General features: G+C 44.9%; 1 protein-coding gene across 4 annotated transcripts in view; it reads right to left on the bottom strand.

The window, feature by feature from the left end:
* Nucleotides 1–5,780: 5,780 nt before the first annotated feature.
* The window catches only part of UBR2 (ubiquitin protein ligase E3 component n-recognin 2), an 82,486-nt gene continuing 72,168 nt past the window's right edge, over nt 5,781–16,098 (bottom strand). For all 4 annotated transcript variants that reach the window (XM_066595586.1, XM_066595587.1, XM_066595585.1 and 1 more), the window contains exons 45-47: nt 15,604–15,774; nt 12,653–12,754; nt 5,781–11,148 (exon numbers count right to left, since the gene is read on the bottom strand). In XM_066595586.1, coding sequence (XP_066451683.1) covers nt 11,007–11,148; nt 12,653–12,754; nt 15,604–15,774 — 415 coding nt within the window. In that variant the 3' untranslated portion in view covers nt 5,781–11,006. The remainder of the gene's footprint in view (nt 11,149–12,652; nt 12,755–15,603; nt 15,775–16,098) is intronic.

Genomic DNA, 16,098 nt, shown 5'->3' with positions numbered 1-16,098 from the left:
TTAAGCAACTTTATAGTCTTCATTAAAAGTTTCCTACCATCTTGCTACTGTAGAGTCTGTTTAGCTTCTTCATCTAGCTAGCTTCTGACAGCATACTGCTATTGGTTGTATACAGGGCAGATCAGGGTGTGGAGAGGAGGAAAGCATCTAAATCGTCAGGAAGGGCAGATCACACTGGCTGAACTATGTCAAAGTGAAGATTGGGAGTAAAGCACGCACACACACACTGGAAGAGATCAACAGACTAGTGAAGGAGGATTACACACTCTTCAGCATCAGTGTCTGTCAGGAAAAGAGATCCGTCATGAGCTTAAGGGTTCTTTCCCACGAGCGTAGGCACTTTCACGTGTGTCTTCTGGCACCATGAAAACGCATGAACAAGCGCACAAATCTAACATTTGTGTGCCCGTTCAGACGGCACGGGCCCAGCGCATATAAGCCAAGGCCGCAATGCCATTGCCTCTTATTCTTTCCCTTGCCGACTGTTTGCAATGGGAGTGGGCAGGATGGGGGCGGACCTAAGCCCCTCCCTGCAGCCAGCAATGGGAGGGGCACAGCAGGATGGAACTTAGCTCTGCCCTCTCCCATTGCAAACAGCTAGAGGTGAGAAGAGAGAAAGGGGGAGAGAGTTTAGCAGTCACACTTCTCAACTCCCTCCCACCTCCCTTCTACGGCCGCTGTTATTGGCTCCCATAGGAGCCTATGCAGGGGCTTACGTATTCCAGGCACAAACATAGTTCCAGAACTATCTTTTCTGCCCGGTTTAAAAGCACCTGGTGCTATAATGCCTGGCTGGGCGCTTTTATGTCACGGGAATACACTTGTGTGGTCTGATACCTTGGAATCAAATGCATCAGATGGTAGCGTATATCGACCGGACTTGAAAACGGGAGCCGTTATGCGCTTGTGTGAAGAAGCCCTTAGAATGTGATAAAGCTGTGCCAATGTATGAGAGCAAGTAAAGGCAGCAGCATCCGGGACACACAGACCCGACAGCTAACATATATTCCTGAGAGAGACATGACTACAGAGGGAAAGTTTGAAACTAGGCTCAGGCTGTAAAGTGTGTATTAGCTGTAAGGTTGCGTTCACACGTAGCTAATTTGCTGCAGATTGTGGTACAATCAATTGAAAGGGTGAAATTTGTGTAGATCCATGACAAAATCCCTAGCAAATCAGCTCTACACGAACGTACCCTAAAAATGAATGAAGGAATGAGGATTGCAGCCTGAAACTTAGTGTAACTTTGTAACTAAGTAACCTTTAACCAATATAAAATTCATTTTTTCCCATGTCAAAAGCATCCATAGCCATTAAGCAAATTTTCAGCAGAGAGAAGATTACTAGATACAATATCTACTTCCTACTGTACCTGGTGTGAAGAGTGAATACTGCATGTGCATATTGGGGGACATTAATGTACATTTCAATTCACACAAGGTCTCTATGACCGCATTGTATCTGAAGTCAGAATAGGAAAAGTCATTTTTTCTGTCTACAATTCTATATCAATATTCTTTACTCATTTCTATACTGTTTGGGCTCAGTTTTTCTTATACAAACCTCCAAATCACCTATATAGGTATAGATAACATTTTGGCTGCCTGCAGCCACCACTAGAGGGAGCTTAAGAGCTTACTGTATACTCTACTATTAAGTTCAATGTATAATAGTATATATTTATTACCTGCAGTGCCAGCAGGTAGCCAGCGTGTTATCTTTTAAATCTATATCTATGCTGGGGATTTGAAGCTCAGTGTCAGAACAACTAATCTCCAGCTACATAAAGAGACAGTATCACTGTCATAAAGAGCTGTCATCACTGCCTCACAGTGGGGCAACTGGAGATTTCACTCCTCTCGCTCCCCCGACCCTCTCCATTGACTTAACATAGCGGCCATTCAGTACTGAACGGCTGCTATCTACACTAAGTGATCAGCTGATCGTCCATCGTTTATGCAGCATAAATGATGGACAATGAGCTGACCAATCATCGTTCAGTGTAAATAGCCATTCAGTACTGAACGGCTGCTGTGTTAAGTCAATGGAGATGGGTGGGGGAGCGAGAGGAGTGAAACCTCCTGCAGCCTCCCCACCCCTCCGCTGGCCGCTCCATGAGCGAGCCAGCACTTCTAGCTCCCGTGCAACAGCAGAGGAGCTAGTATGTGCAGGGACGAGTGTTGGGCATCAACATTCATCCCGTCCAAATGGAGCATAGTTCAACCCTTTTTCACGGACTAGACCATAATGGACTCTGAGATCATAAAATGTGTTTGTGAAGATGCCTTGTCATCTTGTGTGATGTCTATTTTTTCCCTCTCTCCCATTTGTTTTGTAGGCATGACAGGTAATATCTAGAGATTAGGTCCTGTTATGACAGGGCTTCTCAAATTGTAAGGCATGGTCCCACTGGTGTGGCACCTGCTAGTTGTTGAAGTGCAGGTGGAAAAGCACCTTAGGAGAAAGGACTAAGCTTCTGATCACTTCTGTCAAAGTACAGCAATCTCTTGTTTATCAACTTATTTGACTATTTCTTGGCTTATTTATAAAGTCAGGATAGGTTCAAGATACAAATAAAAGGGCGATATTGTCAATGATAGCACAGGCTTCAAATGTCAGGGCTCCTCCATCACCATGTTCACGCTAGCGAGACCCAGATAGAAGAGGGAAAGAGGAAAAAAGCCCTTCTGCATGGGGTTCTCTTTGTTAGGGCAGGAACTCCACTTTGGTTCAGCGTTACCACTTTGCATTTATACTTGGCCCTTCAGACAGTCATTTGTACTAATGAAACTAAAATTATTGAACTGATTTTTTTTCACATGCCTTAAAACCATTTTAAAGCGATTTGTTAACCTATAAACTATTGCTGGCTGATCTTCGGATAGGCCATCAATAGTAGATTTGCGGAGGTCCACTCCCAGAGCAATACTGACTGGAGCAGATTATGGCAGGAAGCAAACTGCTCCGATCCTATTGTAGTGGCTTGGCTTGGTATTACACTAAAAATTCCCATTCATTTCAATAATACCGAGTCGAGCCACTGCAATGACATCGGCGCTGTCTGCTTTCAGCAGAAATCAGCTCTGGTCAGTAGTACCGCCACACAGCTAATCTCCAGGAGGCCTAGGATGGTGGACCACCCACTGATCTAGCCTATGTGCTTTTCTAAACAATCAATGTTCCTTAAAGGAGTCCTCCAGCACTTTGGATATTCCAAAGGTGGCTACCTATTGCTTGGGATCCTCAACAACTAGCTGTTTGAAGAGGCCACAATGCTTGGGTTAGCGCTACAGTCCCTTCTCTAGTCAGTAATGTCCCATTCATTCATCACATGGCCTTACAGCAGCTTAGGCCCACTTAAGTGAATAGGATTGAGGTGCTAGACCAGACACAGCCACTCCAAAACGTACAGCGCTATACCTAGTATGCAGTACTCGCCCAAGTGCTGTGGCCTCTTCAAACCGCTGATCATCAGGTGGCCCAATTGGATACTGATTACCTAATCTGTCACGTATATACCGAAGGGGCAGTTCACATTAGGATTCTCATGTTAGCATGCCTCCACATTTCTAAAATGAATACAAACCAATGTTTTTTCCTGTGAAATGTTTTCTTACCAAGTTTTGAAGTTGAACACTTTTTCCCTTGAAGGTATTTGATAAAAACATATGTTAAAAGTACGGAAACGTACAATTATACATTTCTGTTAACTGGAAAGTTAAAAAAAAAAAAGTATACATTTCTATACGCTTTATGGGACAGAAAAGCGTAGTAGCCTATACTTTCCCATCTCATAAGTTCACAAAGTATTTTTGAACTAGACTTTTGCTGCAAAACTCGGCATGCTTTTACATCCAGGCAGATATGCAAATGATTAGAGTTGTGGCGGGATTAAATGAATGTTCTTCCACCCTTGGCCTGTAAAAAGGTCCTTGGAGGCTCCTTGTGTGTAGTGACCTCTTCTTCCGCATGTGTAGAGCTTGTTGACCACTAGACATGGGTCTACGACGCAGAGAAGAGATCTCACCCCGTTACCAGAGCCTGAGGGGGGCACATTATTGGGATGCGATAACCTGGATGGTTGTATTGACGAATAGTCGCCACCTGGCCGTTCTGACCGGACTGTTAAAAGGTGTTGGGACAAGTGGTTGCATGCATGAGGGTATGCACACAAGGTAACTGGGCTCAAGACACACCACCAGTAGATAGGATCATCTGATCCAACAAGCAGGAACGGTTTCGTTGTCCACCATCAAGAGACAGGCGGCACCATCGTCAGAGACCGCTGTCTGTCAGACCCATTTCCAGGTGTTTGGCTGATGGATATTTGGTCTCACGGCACCCATTATCTATATTGCCTTTGACACCCACTGTTGACTGTATGTGCATTGGTGTCGTGAATGACAAAACTGGATGCTACAGAGTGGAACCGAGTTGTTTTCAGCAATGAATCCAGGTTTAGTTTGGGTGCTGACGACGGCCGTGTTAGTTTCTGGAGACCTAGGGGTGAGCGCCTCAATCCTGCCTTTGCTGTGGAGCGGCACACTGACCCCTGCTGGTCTGGGGGGACATAGCATATGACAGTCAGTCACTCCGAGTAGTGGTACAAGGGACAATGACAGCTCAGCGATATGCTCGGCCGCACATACAAGGGCATCACAGGAATGTCTCCACAACATTGTCACACTTCCGCGGCCTGTCAGGTTGCCAGAATTATTGCCAATAGAACATGTTTGGGACCTACTTCGACAGCCCACAAGTTTGAACGATTTAGAGACTCAGTTACAGGAAATGTAGAGTGATGTGCCGCAGGACACCATATGGAACATGTATGCCGCTATGCCCACTTGTATCACATCTTGTATCCAAGATAGAGGCGGTACAACAGGGTCACTGCCGAAACCCCCACCAATCCTGAGAACAGGGGTCCTGTGTGCCCCTCTCATCACTGTGGGGATACTTTTCCCACCTGCAGGGACGTCAGAATGAATGGACTGCTGGATGAGCATGTGTAATTGGCCAACCATTCATTTCAATGTGGCTGATGGAAATACCCGAGCGCTTGCCACTTAGCTATCTCTGCAGTCCCATTGAAAGTGAATGGAAAGTCACCCTGCTTGCACAACCAGCGCCCCATCCTGTCTCCTCCTCACTGCAGGGAGTGCAGTAATCCAGCAGTAAGGATGACAGGAGACGCAAGATCCTTGTTCTCTGGATCAGTGAGAGTCTCAACAGCGAGACCCCCACTGATCAGCATACCATCCCCTATGGATAGGGAATTGCTTGTACTTTTAGTAGAACCCCTTTAAATACTAATGTGAATGGCCCTCGAATTCCTTGAAAACCCCTTCAACATCTTCAAAGTTATTTGAAAGTTGAAAATTCCTGCAAATTTCCAGGTAAGAGGATATTGTAACACTGGCAAAATAGAAGACATTTAGACCTAAGGAGATCTTGGGGTATATGTTGTAAAGATTATGTGTAAGTGTGTACATATGGCCACAACATACAGGTCTACTCCAGCGCACTTGGCACTGACCCTCTAACAACCACCAAAGTGTCTACTCTGCAGTAATTCGTTAAAGTGATGAGCAAGCCTTACCTGGCTCTTATTAAGACTAAGATCATAATCACCTTTACATTCCGGTCCTACCTGCCCATGATACAAGTGTCCAGGTAATCCTCAGCTTAGAGCTGACATATCTGGGCTACTTCAACCCTGAGCCTGTAGCATTCTAGTCAGCAGGAATAGAGGAGGTCAATAAGAGCACCAAGGCGGCAACAGCTAATGCATTTATTTTGGATAAGTCGCATGGTTTTCGTTTTTTATACATATGTTACATTCAAATATTACAAGAATTTCATGTATATTAAAGAATTAAAACTTTTCCAAATTGAATTCCATTCATACATATTTTTACATGAATATTTCTACATTAAACATAAATACATGCTGAGCGAGAGGAAGATGAGTATCCAAGAGTTAATAATGGGCTGAATAACAAAAAAATAGATTTATTTAAAGGGTTAACGCAAATGTGTCATCCCGGATGCAGCCATATTGTTCCAGGACTAAATTATTAGGAGTCTGTACTCGATCGCATCATTAGGAACTACAAGAAGACTAAAAGTCCAGTGGCCTGCCGTGTCACCATATAGGGGTTCTCCAATAGTCTCCCAAGCAATGGGTTGTACGATGTTGGGGGCTTCTGCAGTATATTTACACCATTGCTGGGGCAGTAAGACCCCCACATTTATCAGATGCAACCAAAACAGTAAACAGAGGATTAGTTCCACCAAGTTAAAGGGTTTTCTCATAACTTAGAATTGCTTTGCAACCACTCTATCCTTCCTGGTTGCTGGTGACCAAGACATGTGACTGCTACGGACAATCACAGGCTATAGGTCACTGCTGTGGGTAGTGATTGGCTGCAGCAGTCACATGTCTTGGTCAGCAGCAACCAGTGAGGACAGAGTGGTTGCAACGCAATTTTAAGTTGTGGGAAAACCCCTTTAGATTTAGACCCTTTCCGCAGTATAGGGGATAACTAGCTGATTGGTGGAGTCTGACCTGTAGGAGGTGGGGTGGGGTGGGGGGTGAGGGACTGCAGAGACCGCCCCACTGATCCTGAGAAGCTGCCCACATGAATATAGCGGCGGTTGAGCACAACCACAGTGTTAATACTCACCCACTACTGTCATTCATGCAGGGACTTTTGAGACTCCCTCTTTTCAAGACCAATGGGGTCCCAGCTGTCGGATCCCCACCAACCAACTAGTTATTCCCAAGATAGGGATAACTTCACTCTGTGAGACAAGCCCTTTAAGCTTACATAGAAATGTGGGGGTCTTACTGCTCCAAGCAGTGGTAGAAATACTCTGCAGGACCCCCTAGTGAAATTAATAGGTGTCCACTGGTGTATTTCGAGCTCAGTGGTCCTCAACTGATAAGAACCATGCTAGCTTATGGAACGGAGCCTTAGGGTACTTTCACACGGGCTGAGTATCGCCCAAGTGTTAGCTCAAAAGAGCAATTATGGGCAACTGTTGGCCTGTGTAAATAAGCAACCCGCCTGGACAAGTGAGCTCACCTAAAAACTGAATGACTGTCGGCCCATGTAAACAGGCAGTTTATCTATGAATGACTGCCTGTTTAGTCTGAATGCAGGCGGGTCGAAGAGATCTCTGATGCGCTTCACCTCTATTCAGCGAGCGTCACAGAACTGATAATCGTTGGGACGGTTGTCGAGTCTCATGTAAAAGTACCCCCTACTATATTAGTTCAAGTTGCCCTTATGAAGTAGTCTCTAACCTGTGGCTCAGCAGCTGTTGCAAAACTGCAACTTCCAGCATGGTCAGGAGAACCACCAGTTGGAAACCACCACCGTAGGGTTTGTCTGACAATAAGTATTCAGCCAGATCAGAAAGGGGTCCTGCAAATTGGAGTTATCCCCTATGTACAGGATAGCGGGTAACTACCTGATCAGTGGGTGTCTGACCGGCTGAGACCTCAAATTATCTCAAAGGTCCCTGAATGAATGGAGTGATGGCCAACCATGCATACTGCCTCTACATTCATTTCAATGGTACTGCTAGAGGTTGATGGGCACTTGAATGCAGCTATCACTAGCAGCCCCACTGAAGACAATGGAGCCACAGTGTGTTCTTAAGGGTCCCAGCAGTCTAACCCCCACCAATTAGGGATTTATTGTTGCCCTACCCTATGGATAGGGAATAACTAAAATTTCATAGGACAACTCCTTTAATTCTACATCTGCTTTAATCATTAAGCCAGACCAGAAGAATTTCCAGACTACAGAAATCTTGCAGTGGTGCCACAATGGAGGCATAAGACACAGCGACCCCATAATTGTTGCCGCCGACACATATATGGTTGCATCCGGTAAATGTACTATTTTTCAAACCGAACACATTTAGCCAAGGAGCGTGTCCTTCTACACGTCACACCACTACAATTCATAAATGACTACAAATCATCCAAACGTTCACAGCTATAATCACCAAGGTGGCAAATTTCCTAGCAAGAAACCAAAGGGAAGAAGAAGGAAGGGGGGGGGGGGCAGGGGGGAGTAGAAGATTACCGAGCGGATGAGAAGAAAAAGGATGGACAGATTCTAGAGGATTAGATCCCTTTATGGAAAGTGACCCCGGATTAGGATGTTATGAACACAAGTAATAAAAGTAAGACTACCTGGTAGTCAATGATATAAAGCGTGTTCTAAGGGAATCAGCTCTGCATCTGGGTGAACTCGGAATTATTTTGCATATCAGATACAGGCTGAGACGACTGAAGAAGACCCAAATATCACTAGAAGTGCCTGCAAATTGCTCTAAAAACTCGAAAATCTTTACTCCATCACTGGGCAGTACACTTCATTATGCATTAACATGTTTCTCGTCTAGGTGGCGCTATCCAATGGCTACTATAGCATTACAGATGGTGTCACCTAGAGAAGGAAGCAGCACTGGAATACATTTAACCCCTTGTAAATCGAGCAACATCTTTTGTAAAGCCGAGAGTCAAGATCTAATATAGTAGAAATGAAACAAAAACGATGGGTTTTCCCATAGATCTGCCGATGGCCACGTTTATATTTGTAGTATATAGTGGATACTTAATGGGGTTATGGTAGAGTAGAAAAACTTGGCTGCTTTATTTCAGAAACAGCGCCGCTCTTGCCTACAGGCTGCATCTGGTATTGCATGCCCATTAAAGTTAATGGCGTTGAGCTGCAATACCATAAACAGTTTATGCATGAGAATAGCCATAATTTTCTAATCTCATACAACCCCTTTACAACAGGCAAGGAAAAAAAAAATCAAAATTTCACATACAAGACAAAGATGTTAAAGTTCTCAAAAGTGCAATTGAAATGCAAGCGCAGCAGCAAAGAAGAGGCAAACAAAGTATAGGGATCAGGGATCATATCTCCAGCTGTGTTGTAGTTCTATTTCCACCTTCCCTATGGTAAAAAGTAAACTATCGGGTCATCCTAGAATGTGTCCTATACAGATATCTGCATCTCTATGGGTCAATACAGGGATGAGGAAGCATCTTATTTCCACAATGCTATACAAGGAGTGGCCACTGTATTATAGACTCCGGCCGTCTTACGATTGGAGCTTCCCAGTATGGAAATTAGACCCAGAGTGCAGCAGAAACTCAAGCAAGTTTTCCATGATCAGTTTCAGTGATCCAAGTGATTTGAGCAACTTCCAACAAGGCCTGGTCATCGTAGCTAGACTAGCCGGGGCCAGGATTTCATATACTACCAACCCTGTGGGTATCGTGCCACAGAATGGGAAACAACCTGTCGATAGAAAGGGGTCAGAGGAGGATGTCAAAAATCATTCTGACTAACAGGTGGGGCATAGTCAAACAAACTGCAGCCGAATACAATGCTGGTGCTCCAACTAACATGCATGAACACACAACTTCGCGTTCCTTAGCACAAATAAACTATAACAGCAGACAACTTTTTCCAGCACCATTACTGTTTTAGGAGAAACAGAAAGGTGAGACTAGTATAAAAAACTGGAAAATAAAAAGTGGAAAAACATCTCCTGGTCAGATGAATCCAGATTTTTGTTGCACCATGATGGGTTGGAATTTGGCACAAGCGGCATCAAATGGATGAACCCTTCCTGTCAGCTGGTCAGAACACATCAGCACCTTCCATCTACTCTTCGGCAACTACAAGAAACTTCCTGTCCGCAGGGGCCAATATTCCGGCAGCAGAATTTCAACACCTAATGGAATCTATGCCCCGATGAATTACTGCAGCTCTGAAGGCCAAAGGAAGCCTAATGTCCTACTAGATGGTGTTTGTAATAAAGTGGCCATTCAGTGTATATCTATACCTCTATAGGCGAGTACAGGGAGGGAGAAGCATTTTACATCTATATTGCTATATACCCATATGCAGACAGGGATACATTATATCTATATAGGACAAGTTATAGGACACCTAATCATTTACCTCTTCCACTCTTCCCGGCAGAAGTGTAAACTGCCCCTTAAGGCCGGATACACCACTCATTTAATAGCTTATCACCTCAATGGCTGCAAAGTATTACAAGGGCATTCCACGTTCAGCAAATGTTAGTTTTTGTATGAGTTAAGACAATTTTTCAATCTACATTCTGCATCAGTTTCTCATGGATTGCAAGATCTCTGCTTGCTGTCATTCCATAAGAACCTTTGGCTAGTTCGATAGCTTTCAATCTGCCCGGAGCATGTGATGAACCTACGGGCGTAAACAACGCTGCTCATCAATTAGTGGGAGCAAAGATCTTGAAAATTATGAGGGATTGATAAAGTATGTAGAAAACTGTATAACTTTTCACTACAGAATGAACATTCCTGACACCAGAATACCCTTTTAAAGCGACCCTCTGGTCCCGGAAACAAAATATGTCCTGGGGGAAGGGGGGGGGGTTAAGGGGGTAGGGGGGCGTTGGAGAAGGAAAAATATTGCTTGGCACTCTCCTTTGTGCTGCCGTTTCAGGACTGGAGGTTCGCTATTAATACAAAAGTTAGTACTTTTGATGGCTATTAAGCTCTTTTAAAGGGACGCTACCAGTAAAACTGGAGCGGTGGCCGTAAGTTATGTACTAAGTCTACGCAGCTGATATGATGATGTCCCTTATAGGAATTTCTCTGACAAATTTCACGCCTTCTTATAACGGAAGGGTAAAATAAGAGACTTGAGAAATTCGATGTAGATATGACGTTTATAGTGTTTTAAGAAAATGTTGCTTTATTCCATAAACTAGACAATGAAATATAAATTAAAGATCTGCACTGTTTATGCAACAACTGAAAAGTTAACAACGGAGGTTTTTTTGTTTTTTTTTTCCATCTTTTTTAGAAAATGGGGCTGCTAAAAAAAAAAAAAAAAGAATGAAAATAAAGACAAACAAAAAAAAAAAACCTAAAAAAAGGACCGACAGGAAAAACAAAAACAGAACACCATATGCCCGTATTATAAATGCTGCCATTCGATGCCAGCGAGCGTTTGATTAGCTTCCTGTGCGTGTCCTATCTCCTCCGTGATGCTGTGCTGCTGCCAAAGCTTCTGGATCTTTTTGAAACGCTCTTTGCAGAGGTGAAGAGGATTCCCGCGTCTAAGGAGAGAGAAACTTTCATGTCATTACATAGCAGGCATACTCCAGTGATCAGCAGGTAGCTGCCTGTCCGGCTGCAGACAACCCCATAGCAGCGGTTAAGGGGCTTGTACATGGAACGATCATTGGTTCAGGGTAAATGCATGGACTGGACGGCGAACGACGTATCCTTCAGTGTAATTTATGAACGACTGCCTGCTTACTGTACATGGAGGAGGGCGGGCTGGAACGACCTCCGGACTGATCCGCCTCCATTCAGTCAGCGATGCCCTCTTCCTGTATAGAAGCACAAGTACAATTGTCTCGGGGACCAGCTGCCGGGCATCGTTTGCCCAACAGCTCACCCCGTGTAAAAACATCCTTCCAGTACATTCACATGTGGGACTGCGAATTTCCACAGCAGATTTGCGTACAAAAGCTTTGTGTGTTTTACAGCATCAGCCAAGTGACTGAGATGTCAAGAAAGCTCATCCACACTGTGCGTAAATAGTTCTGTGGTATGGAGCTTAAAGAGGTTATCCAGCTGTAAACTATTGATGGTGTATCCTCAAGAAAGGTCATCAATAATGTATTAGCAAGGATCTGTTCTCTTGGCCGCTGCGCTCAGCTGATTCCTGCAGGAAGCAGACAGCTCTGTTTCCACTGCAGTGGCCAGACTTGGTATTGCAGGTATAATCACAACTGAAATTAATAGGAACTTGGCCTGCAATTTCAAGCCCAGAGTACAGTTGATCAGTGGAGATCCTGGGCGATAGACCCTTACTGATCTATTATTGAGGACCTATCCTGAGGATGCATCATCAACAGTTTACAAGTGAAATACCCCTTTTTTATGACGACTAAACTATAGGTCATCAATACTTGATTGGCGTGGTCCACCACTTGGGTTCCCAGCCAGTCAGCTGATTGGAGAGGCCACAGCGCTTATGTGAGTGCTGCTGCTCCTTCTCACTCCTTTGATTACATGTTCATTGTTAACAAGTGAATGGGGCTGAGCTGCTATACCAGGCATAGCCACTATACAATGTATGGCACTGTGCCTGGTATGGACTGAAGTTACAGTGGCACTTATCTGACCACTGCCGTCGCTTTAATCAGCTGATTGTCAGGGATCCCGAGTAGCAGACCACCGCCGATCATTACTGATGACAAATCTTAAGGACAGGTCATCAAGAGTTTAGTGCTGGAAAACCCTTTTAAATCTGCAACATGTCAATCTATGCTGAGGATTTTGACAGTAGATTTCACCTCTTCTACCGAGGAAGTGAAATCCTCATCAAATCAGCAATTAAAATCTGTGGCGGCTCCGCACGCAACACATAGATTTTGCGGATCTTCTATTGCAGAACATGTCCCGTGGGGATGTACCCTCGCAGACAGGGATAGTCACAGGCGATGTAAAAGGACAGGTACATGGTAACATTTCTCTTGCCCTGGCTACATTTGTGTTCTCTGAAATATACCGGCACTTGTACTAGTATTAGTAATGAACCTTCTCACATACCGGAGTCCTTGATCAGTCTCTCCATAGTCATCTAGATAAGGAGGAGGATAGAAACAGCCCTTGGTTTTACCAGCCAAGAAGAGGACCTGACATTCTCGTACTCTGCAAAAGCAATTGCTACAATTAACAAATGCACACAGTGACACAAGAGTAACAATGACACTTACAGATGTGAATTTGTGTAACGCTTCATCCATCTGACTTTTACTGACTTCTGAAAGCATTTTTTAGCGAACTGGTTGAGGAGGCAGGACAAGAACGGGCATCCTGAGAGGTCGGCAGTTGCCTCATCATACTCGTTCTGCTGATGGCATAGGCATATCACGTGTGACCGTGCGATCAATTGCGAAGCAATGGCTGATCCTCTGATCTCCACCATTTAACTCTTTGAATATAGTGATCCACATTCAGAAGGGAGGGCCCATACCTGGTATAAGCAGGCAGCCCAGGAATCACTGAAGGACCTCATGACTGACTCCATTCCCTGTTAGGACATATTTAGGTACGCCCCAATAATTGCCTGTGTTCGTATGAACCATTAGTACAATGGATCATGTACTGTATATAGAGGATGTTCCAAAAAATGTACACAAACTTCAATACTGGTAAAAATCTCACACAGGATAAGAAAAAAAAATTGATAAAAAGAAAAAAAAAAAAGTCTGTAAAAAAAAAAAAATATTAATTTTTATGTACAAGAATACGGCACCTAATTAAAGTATGGCTCATTTTGCAAAAAAGAAAAGCCTCATACAGCTATGTCAAACAAAAGCTGCAAGAGCTGGAATGCAAAAACATACATTAAAAAAATTGGTCTGGTCACCGAGGCCAAAACTGGCCCCCTCCTGAAGGGGTTAAAGGGATCCTATACTTACAATGCGGTATTATGCACATCCATTTTCCATCATTCGCATATATATGGTATATACAGCCTGACTGCACTAAACAATGCCAGTACTTGTATGAATGAGCACTCTGCTAGTGTTCTCAACCCCATCATCAAAAAAAAATATCCAGCCCCTAGAAGGAGTTGTTGCTATGCTGCAAAACTCGGCATACAGTTCCATCTCAGAAATATGTAAATGATTAGCGTTGTGGGGTGATTAGATGAACGGTCTTGTCACCTGAGACCCTAAAAGTTGCTCCACCCTCCGCCTATAAAAAGGTTCTCAGAGGCTCCTTTTCCACTTGTCTAGTGGTCAACAAGCTCTACACGTCTCTACGACGCAATCAAAGATTTCACCCAGTTAACAGAGTCTGAGAGGGGGGCATTATTGGGATGCTCGTATTGATGAATTGTCCCCCACCGGGCCGTTCTGACCAGACGGTTAGGTATTGGGACCAGCGGATGTGTGAGGGCACACAAAGCGACAGGGCTCAGGACGCCCTCAACAGACAACCAGTAGAGAGGATCCTCTGATAAGCACCAGCAGCTCCAACAGTTTTGTTGTCCGCCGTCCAGAGGCAGGTGGCATCATTGGTACAGGCTCCCGTGTCTGTCAGAACCATTTCCAGACCCTCGGCTGAAGGACATTTGGTCTCATGGTGGCCATTATGTGTACTGCCTTTGATATTCACTCACTGTCACCTCTGTTTGTGGTTATGTTGTGAAGAATGAAACTGGACTGTTAGAGTCCAGTTTGGGCGCTGATGACGACAACCATGTTTGTGTCTGGAGACCTCGGGGTGAGCGCTTCAATCCTGCCTTTGCTGTAGAGCAACACACTGCCCCCTGCTGGTGTGATGGTCTGGGGGGCCATCGCATACGACAGTCAGTCACCCCTAGTAGTGGCACGAGGGACAATGATATGTTCAGGACATTCTGCAGCCAAATGTGTTCCTCTCATGGCGGCTTCCAAGAGGCATTTTCCAGCATGATAATGCTCGGCCGCACACACAAGGGGGTCACAGGAACGTCTCCACAACATTGTCACACTTCCATGGCTGCCCATTCACCAGATTTATCACCAATAGAACATGTATGCGACCATCTGGGGTGCAAACTTTGACAGCCTAAGTTTGCACAATCTAGGGGCTCAGTTAACGCAAATGTGAATAGATATGTCTCAGATTAACATACAGAACCTGTATGCCTCCATGCCTACCCGTATCACATCTTGTATCCAAGCTAGAGGTGGTACAACAGGGTCCTAGAGCCTCCATGCCCGCCTGTATCACATCTTGTATCCAAGTTAGAGGTGGTACAACAGGGTACTAGAGCCTCCATGCCCACCTGTATCGCATCTTGTATCCAAGCTAGAGGTGGTACAACAGGGTACTAGAGCCTCCATGCCTGCCCATATCACATCTTGTATTCAAGCTAGAGGTGGTACAGCAGGGTCCTAGAACCTCCATGCCCGCCTGTATCGCAACTTGTATCCAAGCTAGAGGTGGTACAACAGGGTCCTAGAGCCTCCATGCCCGCCTGTATCGCATCTTGTATCCAAGCTAGAGGTGGTACAACAGGGTACTAGAGCCTCCATGCCTGCCTGTATGGCATCTTGTATCCAAGCTAGAGGCGGTACAACAGGGTACTAGAACCTCCATGCCCACCCGTATCACATCTTGTATCAAAGCTAGAGGCGGTACAACAGGGTACTAGAACCTCCATGCCCACCCGTATCACATCTTGTATCAAAGCTAGAGGCGGTACAACAGGGTACTAGAGCCTCCATGCTCGCCCGTATCACATCTTGTATCCAAGCTAGAGGTGGTACAACAGGGTCCTAGAGTCTCATTCAAGTGGTCCGTTTTCTGCAATAAATTATGCCTTTGCTCTGATACTGTAATTGCTAGAAAGTTTCATTCGATTCCGACAACTCGTGGAGAATGGATTATCTTTTTGGCAATGAGTGTATTTCGACACATACAGAGGAGGACACATCACATCTTGATCTAACTGTAGAACAACTGTTTAATCGGTCTCACTACCGGAGTTGGCTACTACCGACCTGAGAAAGATCCCCATCCCTGAGCCACAGACGTAGGTGTGTGCAGTGCAGGCTCCCACGTCATCCCCGTCCAGATCAGTCTGGCAGCAGTAACTCTGAGAGCAAAGCATGGCGCCACAAACCAGGCACAGAGTGGGGGCTCTGCTCTTATCTCCAGCCGATTTGGGACATCTAAGTTAAACACAGATGAACGTAAAATTAGAAGACTTTTCTTAAAATCACTTTAAAACAACCCTCCAGAAATAGGGCCAACATTACCCTCCGCTCTCCCTTTGTGCCAGTTCCCACTCCCTCTCTTCACTCTTCCAGGATGGCAGCTTTCTCCTGTCACCAGGGCATCGGCCTTCACACTGCTGTGGTTGGCCGGTGCTGCTCACTTGAGTAAGGCTGTCCAAGCAGAACTGGGTCTTAGACTACTAATGCATCACCGGTGTACGGTATGCATGGGGTAGTCCTAAATGTGCAGCGGTCACCTTGGAAGAATGAAGAGCAGCC

This window comes from Eleutherodactylus coqui, chromosome 3 (genome assembly GCF_035609145.1).
Source record: "Eleutherodactylus coqui strain aEleCoq1 chromosome 3, aEleCoq1.hap1, whole genome shotgun sequence".
Lineage (NCBI taxonomy): Eukaryota > Metazoa > Chordata > Amphibia > Anura > Eleutherodactylidae > Eleutherodactylus > Eleutherodactylus coqui.
This window is presented reverse-complemented; position numbering and strand designations above follow the sequence as displayed.